The 16,221-nt window shown below is 41.0% G+C and overlaps 2 protein-coding genes across 3 annotated transcripts in view; both read right to left on the reverse strand.

The window, feature by feature from the left end:
- Positions 1–6,120: 6,120 nt before the first annotated feature.
- LOC117576988 (trichohyalin) lies at positions 6,121–9,176 on the reverse strand. Its single transcript, XM_034262177.2, is given in 3 exon segments — positions 6,121–6,278; positions 6,365–8,434; positions 8,436–9,176. Coding segments are annotated over 3 exon segments (2,793 nt in total). The 5' UTR covers positions 9,107–9,176; the 3' UTR covers positions 6,121–6,226.
- A 2,080-nt stretch (positions 9,177–11,256) lies between these two features.
- The window catches only part of LOC117564339 (centrosomal protein of 162 kDa), a 31,127-nt gene continuing 26,162 nt past the window's right edge, over positions 11,257–16,221 (reverse strand). Inside the window, exons 5-7 of one of the 2 annotated variants that reach the window (XM_034243058.2) lie at positions 13,004–13,149; positions 12,778–12,930; positions 11,257–12,710 (exon numbers count right to left, since the gene is read on the reverse strand). In XM_034243058.2, coding sequence (XP_034098949.1) covers positions 12,585–12,710; positions 12,778–12,930; positions 13,004–13,149 — 425 coding nt within the window. In that variant the 3' untranslated portion in view covers positions 11,257–12,584. The remainder of the gene's footprint in view (positions 12,711–12,777; positions 12,931–13,003; positions 13,150–16,221) is intronic. The other variant, XM_034243050.2, reaches the window with a different exon arrangement.

Here is a 16,221-nt window from a genome sequence, read left to right on the forward strand (position 1 = left end):
TGCAACGCTTTGTGGTTGTGGCAACAAGGACATTCCACTCGAGGGTGACTCCAAGATCTTTGCCAAATTGACTTTGATTTGCCGCCCTCGCACTCAGCTCCTTGGCTGCATCGCACTGACCAAGGATGAAGGCATTTGGCCGTGTCCTGAATGCAGCCATTTTTTATGCTTCGTTGCGCCACAGTTCGCACACTCACACACACACGTATACGCTAGGCATTTGTTGCAAAAGCAAAGCACAAAGAACTTTTGCAAGTTGACCACAATCGGAGCGGAGTTCAAACTTGTCCAGCACCCAGATCCAAACTCTAAGCTCAGGCCAAAGCACAGCGATTGTATGAACGCAATCTATAAATATCTAAAAATCCCATAAAACTCAAGGACGTGGCAGGTGGCAGGTGGCAGCTGGCAGGTGGCAAGAGGCTGAAAGGGACATTGCAACGAGCTCGCTTCCTTGCTTGCTTGCTGGGCGAGCCAGTAAATGTCATCATTGCTTTTGTGTGTGCACCCAACTTTAGAGACTCACATGGCTGAGCGGCTGACTGAGTGTGTGTGTGTGTGTGTGAGAGAGAGTGTTTGAGTGCTGGGGCGTGGCAGCAAAAGGACGCGGGGGGCAGCAAAAGGGAAGGGAGGGCAATGCCTACCAATTGACATGCGGTTGCAATGCTGTGGTTGCTTTCCAATTGATCAATTCAACAACGAGCCGTGGATTATCAAAACTTCGATGTCAGTCGTCAGTCGCGACACACACACACAGAGAGAGTGAGAGAGGGAGACACATACTCATGAGTGCGAGTGAGTGTGTTCGTTTAGACAATATTTGTGGATGATTGCATGCTTGTGCAAACGGCTTTCATGTACGTGAACAGCAAATTTATTTGCACGAGTGCAATGGATGCTGGTTCCATTCGATAGTAGTGAGAGGGAAGAGAGAAGTGTGGAGAAGGGGAAGGGGAAGGGGAAGAGAACGAGGGCAACCAGATCGTACCGACTCCACACACACACACACAGCTCTCGATTCTATTTAGAAATTTGCCTGTGAATGCGCCTGAGTTGCGCTGTCAAAGTTTGCCATTTCCAAATGCTCCTCGCCAGGTCTGACGTGCGCCATAAAAGTCTGTTGCATAAACCAATTTCGCATTTGTTCGCACAAATGCAACTCACTGGGCGACTGACTGACTGACTGACTAACTGACTGACTTCTTGCCTGGGGTTTGGCTTCGGTTAGGCATTGACTTTTGCCAGAGTTTTCGGTTTGGGTTTGGGTTTTTCTCTGCTATTTTTTTTTTTCGTTTTGGATCGGGTATTCGCTCTTCTTTCAGTTTTGTATGCGATTGGGTGGGGATTATGCAAACGTTCGAGGCTGTCAACGCAGCTTCTTCGCATTCGCATTCGCAGTCGCAGTCGCATTTGGATTGGGGGAATCGGAATCGGAATCGCAATCCGGATTCGAGGACCCACAAACGCCCACAGAAAATCGTCGCTGATAACGTAAACCGCTTTGATTTTTATTTAACTGCACATTTCGCTTAGGGCGTCGCAGCTCCAATTTCATCTCTAACCATCTCACAGCCATCTCTGGCATCTCTCTTTGCCATCTACCATCTCCATCTACCATCTCCATCTCCATTGCCGTTGTCGTTGCCATCGCCAGCATCTGCAATCTAACAATTTCTGGCCCGATTTCCCATTGACGTTTAATGGCAACTTGTGGAGAATTCGCTTCTGTGTGTTTTTTTTTCTCTCTCTCTTTTAGTCTTTCTCTCTTCCTCGCACTCGCACACTATCTTGCTGTCTCTGTTCGCTTGTTCGCATCGCTGCGGTTTCACGAATTTTACCAATTTCGCCAGTTGGCAATTTCACAATTTTCGCAACGATTTTCCATTTTCCATTTCACGTATTTCTTTTATTTATGTATTTATTTATTCGCTCGCTGCTCAGTTGCCGATGAAATTGATAATTTATAAAATTGCTAGCAAATGTCAGAGCAAATGTGCCCTACCACATCCCACACCACACACCCCACACCGCACTTCCCCGCCTCCCCCACCTCAACGCGCCACTCAGCGATAACTGACAAAACAAACGCAGCAGCCAAAGCTGATAACTTCCCCGCCCCGCTCGTTCCCAAAACAACGCCCATCAATTTGTGTTAAAAGTTGCCGCTACAATTTGCAACGGAAAAAAATCAAAAAAAAAAAAAAAATACGAGATATTCACTAGCTAAAGGTATTTGTAAACCAATTTTAACCCAATCTAAAGTGATCCAAACTGTGCTCCGCCTTCCCTTCCACTCCCTTCCCTTCCCTTTGCTCAATTCACAATCTATAAATTGAGTTGAGCACTGTAAAACAATTGTTTGCAGAGATGCCATCATCGTTTCTTAATTGCCTTTTAGGAGTAACGTATGCGTAATAAATCTAATAAACAAATGAACGAACGCAATGTCAAGCATAACAATTTGATGTGATTGTTACACAAATCGAGTGTGCTTCAATAACTGTCAAGCTTATTATACGTTTTCAATCAAATTTGCATTATTTATGCATTTAAAACAGCTTTCGAAATTTGTAGCACCAGAAATTGTGGTAATATTATGGAATATGCTTAAGATGCACAGTACAGCATTTCATTTGCTTTTGTTAACTATTTTCAATGCCTATACACTGAAAACAAAGAGCAGTGGCTTAATCAAAACATAACAATCTCATCATCTAAGAACAAACACATCATTTAAGTCCGTTTTTATACCCGCTACCTATAGGGTAGAAGGGTATTATAACTTTGTGCCGGCAGGAAATGTATGTAACAGGTAGAAGGAGGCATCTCCGACCCTATAAAGTATACATATTCTTGATCAGCGTCAACAGCCGAGACGATATAGCCATGTCCGTCTGTCCGTCTGTGTGTCTGACCGTCTGTCCGTCCGTCCGTATGAAACACTGGATCTCAGAGACTATAAGAGGTAGAGCTATAATTTTTTTTCGACAGCATTTGTTATGTTTGCACGCAGATCAAGTTTGTTTCAAATTTTTGCCCACTTCCGCCCCGGCAAATCAAAAAAATCGAATAACAAGCGTAATTTTAAAGCTAGAGTTACGAATTTTGGTATATACAATAATTACTGTAGTAGTTATGATTCCTGAAAATGGTTGGTTGTGATCAGATAAAAATTGTGGAAGTTATTAAAGAAATATTTTTGTATGGGCAAAAACGCCTACTGACTAGGGGTCTGAGTTGCTTTGGCTGACAATCTGGTACATTGTGCCGTCTATGGTATATTTTGAATGGTGTACTATATCGATATACCAAACATACCATTCGGTATATTTTTTAGTATTTTCGGTATATTTTGAAAATGATACTGCAATATTTTGCCTTTATTAAAAATGGGTAGCGGGTATCTCACAGTCGAGCACACTCGACTGTAACTTTCTTACTTGTTTTCTTCAATGTAGTGGAATTATTTAATAGTTAAGCTCTTTTCTACAACACAATTAAATTAGTATTTCCATTTTTGGTTTATTATCTTGCTACGTCTACAATCTAATAACAATCTCATCAGCTCAGTTAGAAAGCTTTCGACTGAAATAATGCCAGCCTCAGACAGTATCCGAATATTTTATGCGCAGTCGGATAATCGCCTAGATCATACGGGATTTGCCAACAGCTTCGAAGTGTTTTAATAATGCAACTAGTCTCGTAGTCTGCTGGGATATTCGATAGGCAGTCACACGTTGTAATTGTTAACTAAGCATTGTGGCACGCGTTTTGATAGCTACAATGTGGCAGTCCTTTTGCGCCTCGAGTTGAGCCTGGAAATTATGCACACTTTTGCCTGTTGCATTTACTTTGCGCCCCTTAAGCAGTGCAATATATTCAACTCTCTCTCTCTCTTTTTGCTGCTGGTCTAGTAACAACTGGTATTTCTTGCAGCATTGCGAACGTGCCACACATGTTCCCAGAAGTCATGGTTGCTATACTCTTCCCTTTCCCTACACCTACCCCTACCCCTACCCATCTTCCCAACACATTGCCAGCATCATTTGCGTTACCTCCCTCGCTTGGGCAGGTTACGTATTTATTTGGCGCTTCGCTGCTTTTATTTTTTATTGAAATTTATGATTTCTGACACAAAATTTATGTTGTTTTGCATTCAACGTCTTGGTGTGTGTGTGTGCGTGGTTAAAAGCATAAAATAAACCTCAAATGCTCGTAAAATGCCATACGTACAAAACCCCAAAACGACCCCGGCACGGAACTCAAAAACTCCGTAATGCCATCGCCTTCATTCAGCCACGCTTCTTGAGCCCTTCCGGTAGTCTAGCCACGACACACACACACGCACACACACACACACAGAGCTTTCCCTTCTTCCTCTCTTGGGTTATGTGTGTGTGTGGTTTTAAGCTGCCCGAATACGGGCGATATTTGCGGGCCCCCTCGACCAACGAGCGCGTGAATTATTTAATTCGAATATATATTGAAAACTCAATTTTTTATGATGTTTTCTTGTTGGTTTATTGCGCTTTTGTGGTGTTTTAATATCGAATAACCTTCGCCGTCGACTGTCTCCATGCGCGTGTGTTTGTATTGGACAACCACACCAACACACACACACAGACAAGCATATAGAAGCAGGCGTGTGCGAGCGCATATATAGTATAAAGGCAAGCGTGTGCTCTTTATATTTATGTGTGCACACGAAAAACACCAACAAATTTTCCAGCATGTATCTGCTTGAGATACCCTGTAAAATACTTACAATCTGCAGCGGCCAAAGTGCGGCCCTTAAAGCATCGATAAGCAGTTAAGCCACAACAACTGAAGGCAATGTGCAATTTGACAGACTTTAATATGGAATTGAACAGCTTGAACAACTAAATAAATCCTCGAGGCAAAGGCTAAGAGCAAATTAAGGACTATTAACAACCTTAGGAACTTTGAAATTTGACTCTAAAACCAAACAAAACATACAGATATAACCCAGTGTATCCGTATCGCAGCATGCTGTGTTTTAGGCCAACAACTGTAGCATTTTGCTTGGCATCTTGTCGGCAAATAACAGACAACAACAAAAACAACAACAAGTACAACCCATAAGTTGACTGCATACACATTTGCCATGCGAAATAATCCCCAATAGAAGAAAATTGTGTAAAATTTGTGTTGTGTTGGTTTCACTGATTAAGGATGGCTTACTGGCCTGTTTGCCAGCAGAGTCGGAGGCAGCGAAGCTCAAGCCCAAGCGGAGGGCCCGAAGCACAGCCAACGGCAGGAGCAGAAGCAGGAGCAGGAGCAACAGCAGCGGCAGCAAATAGAGCACACACCCAACACCCTTTGGGGGATATCCTTTGAAAAGCGAAAGATGTATAGACCAGTCCGGCAGTCTAATATGTGCGAAATTTATCAACAACGATACTGTGTCTGGCACACAAAGGCGCACAAGGCAGGCAGGATGAAGCCAACCGACATGGAAAATCGCAATAATAATTTTCCAGTTCAGGCTTGAGAGTCCTCCTCCTCCTCAGATGACGACGACAACGACAACGGGGGGTTAGAAGCAGCGGTGGATCTACATACTACATACGTTGAGAGGATGTGGAGTAATACGTTTGGACTTTGTCGGACCAGCAGCATATGCTGAAGCATGCCAAGTGGACAATTGCATATTGCATGCTTACTATGATACAAAGAGACAGACTACAGAGTACAGAGTACAGAGTACAGAGTACATAGTACAGAGCACAACAGCAAAGCTCGACTGGACTCGGACTGCAATTATTTGAGATTTCTGGCAACCGCAGGCGCTACAATCTGTGAATGGTTAGAGATAGAAATTGAGATGGGAGCTGGCTACAACTGAATAATAATAATAATACTCTCCGCACATATTTGCATATGCTCAACTAAGTATAACTTATATTTGTTGCATTTGTGTTTAGTAACAGAGTTTTGATTAAATTGTACATTTGCATTTACAGACACATCTCAGATCCACTCTCAGCGTTTAACTCGTTGCTCCAATTGCTATGTTATGTTATGTATATGTTTATATTTATATAAGTGTATATATATATAGTAAGTAAGTTGTACGATAATGTGGGCCCATGGTCCGAATTTGTTGTTTTTTTTTGGTTTTTCCTTTTCTTTTTGTTGTTGCGGTTTCTTAGGTACTTATGCGCTTCAGTTTATCAGGTTCGTTGTTAGCAGCCTGGGTCAATTTCTAGCATTCGATGGGATGCAAAATGCCGTGCACATGACTGCCAACCACATGTCTGTGAATCAAATTGAGAGAGAGAGAGATAAAGAGAGATTTTAGAGATAGATTGCAGGCAACATAATTGATGCTTCTATCACGTACCTCAGGTTAAATCCTTTTGTGCTGATTTTCGAGTAAAGTGCCAGCAGCATAAGCGCCTGTCCCATCATCAGCAGCCAATGCTTGCTGCAGACCTTGCTGACCCAACTGTTGGACTTTGTTTTTGCAAGCACATTGCTATTGCGATTATCACGCACAAAGTGCTGTGAGAAATCCCGCTCTCTGTGTTGTTCCTTCGTCTCCCTTGGAAGTTCTCTTCTCGTCTCATCGCGCTGCTCGCGGCGTTCCTGTCTGCTGGTAAGATCAGCGATCTCTTCTCGAGCCAATCGCCTATCCATGCGCTCGACACGCTCATGTCCTTCGCTTCGTTCTTGTCGTCGAACTTCCCTCTCCTCTCGGCGAGAAAGTTCCCTCTCCTCTCGATCCTCTCGTCGCTCACGATCTTCGCGAACCTGTCTGTCAGTGTGGTCACGGTGCCCGCGCCTCATTTCATTGCGAACCTCGCGATCCTGTCGTCGAGATACTTCACGCTCCTCCCGTCGAAGACCGCCTAATTCTTCTCGTCGCTCACGATCCTCTCGTTCGTGTCTGCGTGCATCATCACGTTCATCCCGTCGCATGTCGTCACGCACTTCACGTTCTTGTCGTCGATCCTCACGCTCCTGTCTGTGTGTTAAGTCCCTTTCTTCTCGCCGGCTTTCGCGATCTTCTCGTCGAGATACTTCGCGTTCCTCTCGTGCAAGTTCGCTACGGTCCTCTCGCCGTTGATTATCTTCTCGCTCTTGTCTGCGCGTTAGATCGTTTTCTTCTCGTCGCATACCTTCCACATTCATGCGGCTGTCTGTTCGCTCAGCACGATCTTCTCGACGAGATGCTTCACGTTCTACACGACGCATATCGCTAACCCTGCGCGATGTTTCTCGATCTTCTCGTTCCTCTCGTCGCTCACGATTCTGTCGCTGTTCCCTGCGATCTTCCCGTTGCATATCGTCAATTCTTCGTGTTATTTCTCGATCTTCGCGTCGGAGGTCACTGCGTTCCTCTCGTCGGTCGCGATGCTCTCGCTCTTCCCTGCGATTGAGGTCACGATCTTCTCGTCGCATATCTTCGCGTTCTTCTCGTCGAAGATTACTACGTTCCTCTCGCGAACGTTCGTTATCTTCACGTCGCATATCTGCACGCATTTCACGTTCCTGTCGCCGAGAAACCTCACGCTCATTTTGTTCTCGTCGCATGCCTTCTGTACTCATTCGCCTGTCAATTAACTCAACACGCTCCTCACGATCTTCTCGCCGAATTACTTCACGCTCTTCCCGTCGCAAGTCTTCGACTCTTCGTGAGGTGTCTCGCTCCATTCGTTGGAAATCACTGCGCTCCTCACGTCGTTCACGAGCATCGTCGCGCTCTTCTCGAAGGGGATTGCTTCGTTCTGATCGTTCCTCACGTTCATGTCGCCGAGATACATCACGTTCTTCGCCTTCCACTCGGTGTGCAAGATCATTTTCAACACGACGCTCGTCTTCTGAAGTTTCCCGATCATCTCGACGTGAAACATCACGCTCCTCTCGTTCTTGCCTGTGTGAGCGTTCATTATATTCTCGTCGCATATCGGCACGAACTTCACGTTCATCTCTTCGGGATAAGTCGCGCTCTTCTCGTTCCTGTCTGCGTGATTGATCCATTTCTTCATGTCTACGTTCCTCTCTTCGCAGTTCATCGCGTTCTTCTCGTCGATCACTATCTTCTCGTTGCTGCCTGCGAGAGTCATCCATTTCTTCCCGTCGCATGACTTCACGACTTTCAACTTCTTCTCGGCGCAGATTATTGTGTTCCTCACGTACTTCACGCTCCTGTCGTCGAGATGTGTCACGCTCTGCTCGTTCCTGTTGTCGTGAGCGGTCAGCGTCAACTCGTCGCATATCTTCACGTTCTTGGCGATCACTGCGCTCTTCTCGTCGCACTGCATCCTCACGTTCTTGTCTGCGTGTTAGCTCAGAGTCTTCTCGTCGCATATCCTCGCGGCTTTCACGCTCCTGACGACGAGTCACATCACGTTCCTCTCGTTGCTGGTTGTTAAAGCGATCTTCACGTCGCATATCAATTCGTTCTTCGTTCCTGTCGCCGAGAAATGTCAGGTTCTTCGCGTTCCTGTCGACGAGAAATGTCACGACGCATATCTTCATCTCGTTCCTGACGGGCCATCAGACGCTCATCTTGTCGACGATCAGTGTGCTCTACTCGTCGCTGCTCACGCTCTACACGTTCCTCTCGTCGCTGCTCGCGCTCTACACGTTCCTCTCGTCGCTCTCGATTTTCTTCTTCTTGCCGGCGAGTGAGGTCATTGTCTTCCCTTCGCATCTCTACCCGTTCACCACTTCGCTCATTGCGTTCTCCTGATTCGCGTTCCTGCCTGCGAGACACATCAACACGTTCCTCACGTCGCATTGCATCTGCTTGGCGAATGAGTTCACGATTTTCCTGGTTGTCATTTCGTCCCGCACGCACACGAGTCTCTCGCTCTTGACCATGCCGTTGGTCACGTGCCTCATTTGGCATAGTCGTTGTTTGTCTATATACCAGATGCTCGTCGTAGTCATCCAATTGCCCGCGTCGATTCTCCATCATGCGATGCATGGACTCCGATGTGCATTGCAATCCAAGAGTGCCGCAATGCTGGTCATCGGAGCTACGCTGACTAAGGTCAGAGTGTGTCAGCTGTGGCCTGGCCAACTGCAGCAGTATGATGAGTACGTTGAGCCTCAACCATCGTGGATTTGCGGCCATCCTTGAGTGTCCTTTGCAAGTCAAAGTCGAAGTGATTGTTGGTGATTTGGATTGGTTTACTGCTCGCAGCAAGCCTTGGAACTTGAATGACTTTCGCAGCGACAACGCTGCATATTTATACGAAAAGTTGTGGCAAGTGTTCCTTGTGGCAGCGGCAACGACAACGCCCACGCATTGAGCAGCAATTTCCTGTTGATTGATTCAATTTCGCTTATCGCACATGTGCACCAATGCGCATTGTCTTGTGTTGCGTGTTGCGTGTTGCGACGCAGAAGATTGTTCCTAAATCACAATTTTATGAATGAAATTGGAACTGGTTCCATTTGCGCCGTGACGTCATTGATGCCCATACTCTTCAATCCTGCAGCCTATTGTTAACCAGCTGCCATTGTGCTCAACCAGGAATATATGTGCCACATCATAAACATAAGAAACATAGTACAATACAAGTACCGACTATGTATAGCACATAGACCCAAGTAAAGGACGACGCTTACGAAGAACGCGTAAGCAAGAAACTCGGATTGGTGGGTGCACAATTGCGATAAGAGTGTTTCAATCAAAATCAAATTAAAGTGCAATGAACAATATGTCGGACAACTGGTAAATAAATGAATCACAATTGATGCGCATCTAGGCGTAAAATTGTGTACAAGCCAGGCGCAAATGTGACCCCAGCCACCATGTAGTACTATAAAAGGCAATCCCTGTCAGCCACGTTATTGGCAGTATCATTTCAACCAGGACGTGTGCAACGTCCACTCCCGTGTCGTGTCGTGCCACACGCGGCATGCCGCCACCCGACCCGGTGGCAGGTTGGACAGGACGAGAAGAGTATGGAGCGGAGTGACAACTCGATTGGCGGATCAGATCAAGACTACCCTACTAGCAAGGAAGATGTGAATCGAACGAACGCCTGACGGACAACTCATCAGCAGATGGGTTCACTTAATTAAGAAGATGCGTTGGGGAAATTTGGTACATTTACAGTTGTAAGACACACACAAAACTTATTTGGTAACCCGTTAAACTGCTCTTTAAAAATGGGTGTATTATTCTTACTCTTATCACAAACATACTAACTAACTATATACTACGAAATTATTTGAGTGTTATGTAATCAGTTTTGAATATCCTTATCGGTTCTATGCCGTAGTTAAATGTTGCTGTTGTTTGGGATCGTATTGTCAACAGAATGACGATGTCTTCTTATCCACAATTCGTAATTATATATCTACATACATATATACACAATATATACATATATATATTTAGAAATGTACTTAACCATATTACACTTACAAGTTGTTATATGTATGCCATGCTATAAGACGATAACCAGAAGCACATATGATAATCTAATGCAAAATAACTAAAATCGGTGTCACTCTCTTTTCGGCACTTATGTATCTTATTATTGTAATAATATAATCACACTGCAAATCTCAGACAAGATCTATGTATACTCGTAAATCGCAAAATAAACTTACCTTATCCATGTGTTGAGCAAACGAACAAAACGAATTATTATTTTATTGTAGTTTTAATCCAAGCAAAGATGTGATTATTGTGTGTGTATGTGAGGAAACTACAATCCTCTGCAAAATGAAAAATAAACAATGTGACTGGAATTCAATTTATGAAATCTGAAAAAAGTAACACAATTATTTATTGGTTTAAGATTTATTTCGTATGTAGATAATTACCATATATGGTTTTATGTATTTCTTGTTTTTGTTTTGGTTTCAGCTATTTATATTTTTTGTTTTGTTTGTTGTACAATTTTGCAATTTGACATTCGACTTGAAGTTTAATCGGCTAGGATTTTATTTTTGTTTCCTTTGTTTGAAAGTGTTCTTGTAGTACACTAATACACGCATAACTATGCATTTGTTTAAAACTAATAAGAACACTATAGTCGATACTATTACGACTGCTTGGACATCCTTTGCTCAGTTCAGAGATGCTTTAAATCTTCGATATATCTTTTGATCTATATCAGTTTTATACATTTATGTTTTGTTGACTGTTTTAGAAGAGCTGTGTAGTTGTAAGTTTAAACAAGTTTCATCAGATTGGTACACATAAAACATTCAAGACAGTTTTGCATTAAGTAATTCAATTATAATTATAACTTTTGTTTTTTTTTTTGAATTTAAAGTGGGGCCTCTTTTTTTACTATTTATGCACTTTAAGCACATTCCCTATCTCTCTCTCAATATTTATTTTAGATAGCGTAGGCGGCTGGTCATTAAAAGAGGGAGAATACAATGTTATGCCATATTAGATACGTTAACTTTGAAATATTTGTTTTGCTTTTGGTTTTTATTTCTTCACACATCTTATGCCCCTTTTCCGAGTTATAATCGAACGCTGCTGCTTACACACATAATACTTTTTGGATGGACAAATGACTGAATGCTGCCTCTGCAAACATTCTGTTGAGAATCGCTTTGCAATTCGCAGCATTTCTGACGGAACAACTTTATTGGCAGAATTTCTGGAGACGCGATTGTTTTCTTTCCATATTGCTATCTCATCTCATCTCATTTCATTTCATTTTTATCGGAGGCAATTAATAGATGCTAGCTATGAGCAACTATAGTTGTCTCGTTCTATCGTATTTTTTGGCATGTTTTGTTGTCTCTTTCGATATCGTGTATGCTTTGAACAATTCTACAATCAATTACAACGCTAGTCAATTGCTAGTTTTAAACACTTTTTGGTTTTTGTTATTAAAATATACATACATATCTAACTCATTTTAAAAACTATCATAACCTTCATTATTAGCATTACCATTACAAATATTATTATTATTGTTAATTATCATTATTATTAATTAGTATTATTTAAAAGATGACCTTTTGCTGCAAACGAGGCAGTGAGCGGAGGGCTTTCACTTTCCAAAAATTGCCGTACAATATCTTAATTTGTACTTAACATATATTTCTATAATATTTTCTTTTTGTTATTAATATTGTAATTGCATGCCCATTAAAAAAAAAACACAACTACACACCCTACACAACGCTAGATCAATAAATATTTACAAATAATTATTGTGAGTGAGGAAAGTTCAACTCAACTTCTAATCGAAATTGACTGATGAACTACACATACATATATCTTGTAATAAATACGACAAGTATTCGATCTAGTTATTGGGCATGGCTCTAACAACTTTTCGCACATCATCTTAACTAAATAAATATCTTAAAACAAAGAGAAAAAAATAAATCATAATACAATTTGGCTGCAATGCTCAACAACGAGTACTTTTGAATACGTTATACAAAAATATGAATTGCTTAGAACACAAGTGTTAATTCAAATATTCTTTCTTTCTTTTCTGGTAGCAATGTGAATAGCAAACGAATTGTGTGTGGTACTCGGTGAATTTTGATTTGCTTTGATTGTAATGCTACAATTCCAAATTCACATTGAATACTTGTCACATTTGTTGTTGTCACTTCTACTACTTGTTGTTGTTCTCCTGCAGCATATCCTCCAGTGCCCCATTCAGTCTGCCCTTGCTCAGCGCCTCGACAAGCATATGCAGGCGTTCCTCTCGCTCCGAATGACGTCGCTCCAGCAACGAAACCTGCAACAATTACACACAATTACATCAATAAAAATAATAATCGCGCATTTATAAAGTGATCCCATACCTTGGCTTTGAGGGCGTAATAATCGACGGGCACCTTGCGACGCTTCTGTGTGGCAAATGCCTCTTCGCGCTCGTTGAGACGCTGTTGCAGTATGCGCACCGCTTCGTTGCACGATGCCAGCTCACGCTCATGGGCACTCTGCAGTGTCTTCAACTAGAGTTGGGTTAAAAAAAAGACAGCAATTTAATTATGATCACACATAGAGCATTATCATTAAAACACTTACGTCCTGCAGTCGCTTGTCGTGCAACGTTTTGTAATCAGCCTCCAGCAAATGGTATTTGTTTTGTGCCTCCTTCAAGGCCTGGGATTCCGTGGTCGGCGGCACATGGTCCTGATAATGCCCCTGATCGTGGCCACGACGTTGCACAGCTGCAAATGCGAAGCAGAAATACAATTGTTGAACTCATTAACAATCCAATAAAATATATTAATTGTATTACACACAAGTAGTTATTGCAAAGCTAAAGATTAAATGGAGTAAAGTCAAAGTGACTGGAATGCGAAAATAATTCAGAGTACTAAAAAGAAGAGTAGAGAAATTAACTAAACAGATAGACAGACAACTGGCAGACATAAACATAAATAAACTACGAAGTTCGTTTACCCTTAATAGCTCTGTTAATCTTTTGATACAAAAATATTATAAGTATTATTCAAAATTTCGAGTCGAAGTCTCCAGTAGTAACTATAGGATTTAATATAATAAAATACAATAAATCAATCATTCCAAATTACTTATTTATACAATTCGACCCACAGTAGTCGAATTCAATGTTTTTAAACCGAATTGTATAACTTTGTAATGAAATTACGACAAAATCAAGATCTCCATAAACAGCTACATAAACTTTTTAAAGGTCTCTCTGGTTCTCAAGTGCTGCATAAACCTCTATAATGATTGTGGGATGTCACGTGCCAGTCGATCGCTTGATCGCTTTAGCTCAGGTTCAATGTACGCTGGCCCTAAATTTCGAATTGAAATTTTCACAAATAACAACAGCAGCACACGAACAATAACAAAAAAAGCAAAAATATAAGAGCGAACAAAAAGTAAATATACAATAATTAAATAAGAGCCAAAACTGATTGCATAACTGGCGGCAAATGTATCTAAAAATTTGCATTTTTACACGCGCTTAAAATTAAAATAGTTATTTATGTTTAGTGTTGTTGCCGTTGCCGTTGTCGTTGTCGTTGTTGTGCCGTTTGCCGTTGATGCTATTATTAACACGATATCTACATACATGTGTGTATATATGTTATAAGTTTGCCGCTTAAGGCATTTGTTTTTTCTTTCTCGATGAAAATGATGAACAAAACAAATGTAACAACAGCAGCCAGCAACAACAACTCGATGAGCCGACTAACAAGACATGAAATTATAAAACTTGCGCGCATGCGCAAATGACAACCAAGCAGCAACAGCAGCAAACGACGCGACTCAACACGACTCGTTATGTTTTGTCCCCGCCATTCAGCCTGTCCTCTCTCTCTCTCTTTCACTCTCCCTTCGGTCTCCACAAGCTGCTTTTTGACGTCCATTGGGGCCGGTCCGGCAGCGACGTCGCCGTCGCAGTCGCCGTCGTCTTTGACTTTGACTTTCGCTTTCGAATTTTCTTTTCTTTTTCTTCACTTTTTCGCTGTGTCTCTCGTAAGAAAACAAAATAAAAACAACTAAAACTAAGCGCAAATTCAAATCGATCGAATGTAAATAAACGAGTCGCACACTCAGGTGACATAACCAAGTGCCCGAGATGCCATTTGCCCGAGGCAAACTTCACTAGGCGCTGCGCTGTGTGCGGGGGCGAATGGGCATTTAATCAAAAGGGAGAGGAGACGAGGCGAAAGAAGACAGCCATTAGGCATGCAAACGTGTTTTTTTTTTCTTTTCTGAGCATTTAAATACTCGGTATGTGGCTCTAACTCAAAACTGTTGCCCGTCGTTTGAAATGAGTGCAAAAAGTGTTCGGTCAAAAGGCCGCCCGAAGCTGGTCATACCGGCCTGAGGAAGCTATCTCTAGGCGGGGCGGTTCGGGGCGGAGGCTACAAGAGAGGGGAGAAGCACCAACAACAACAACGACAATAACAACATCGGTCGACAGCCATGTGCAATGATTTATTCCAGCAATTTATTTGCGTGTTGTTGCCTCGTCTTTGACTTTGTGTCTTGTACGTGCTGACGAGCAGAGAAAGTCCATAAATTACTCTACAACGACCACTGGCGACCGAGTGACACACACACACACTTACAGACACACACATGCAGAGTGACCATTATTTGTGTAGAGCTATTATTAAAGCTTGGTGCCTGCTCGCGATATCATTTCTTCCCACAATCGATACATTTGCGCAGTAATACTATCGAGATAAGCTACTTATAGGCAAGTACATCGTGATCACATTAGCATTACTGAGCAAAAATGTAGCAATGAAATGAAAAAGAATTGATTAAAAATAAATATGTATATATAAAAACAAGTTCTTTAGTACTTAATTTCGATCACTCATTAATATAATTTAAGTCAATAATGAAACAAAAAAATTAAAGCAATCAAAAATAATATAAATATAAAAACCCTTTAAAATGGATCACTGATTTATGTTGTTTGATTATTTTTTTATGATAAAATTAATAATGAAAGAAATAAATTCAATAATTTCAAAAATTCAAGTCGAAAAACTTTTCTTATAGAATTTTATTTTGATAACTGATGTAAATAATCAAGAATCAATAATAGAACAAAAGAAATAAATAAATAAACACTAGAATAAATAATTTAAAAAAAGAATAATTAAAAGATTTAAATAAAAGTCTACTTTTAAAACTATTTCAATAGAATTTTATTACGATCACTGATGTAAAGAGAATAGTGAAGCAAATAAAATTAACAAATAAAACAAAAATTATTAATAAATTAAAAAAAACCTGTAGACTTTGGTTCCACTTACTTTTCTACATATTTATTGATTTTTTTATTTAAATAAAACGAAATTCTTAAAAATTTGATTAAAAAAAATTGTTTATCGCATAGTTGGTGTATGCGATAAACAATTTTTTGAGATCACGAAATACTTAAAAATTTGATAACAAAATATAAAACTTTTTATGGCATACACCAATTTGAGATCATTATATGTATAAAAAAAAAAATATTAAAATAAGAAGTAGCCTCTCGTTATAGTACAGAAAATAAAACCAAAATTAATTAATTAGAGATGTGTGACATAAAAAAAAAAAACAATTAACACATCGACAACTAGTAAAGAAATCTAAAACAAATAAAATAAAACATACTATCGATAGACAAGTGCATACTATCGATAACTTTGAAATGCAACTACAATAAGCTATCGAGTTACAAATATTCATCAAATTAGTGGTGCACTTGACAGCTATTATTGTTTTATTCTTATTTTAATCGCAATTAGTAAGCAATCACT

Source organism: Drosophila albomicans, chromosome X (assembly GCF_009650485.2).
Source record: "Drosophila albomicans strain 15112-1751.03 chromosome X, ASM965048v2, whole genome shotgun sequence".
Lineage (NCBI taxonomy): Eukaryota > Metazoa > Arthropoda > Insecta > Diptera > Drosophilidae > Drosophila > Drosophila albomicans.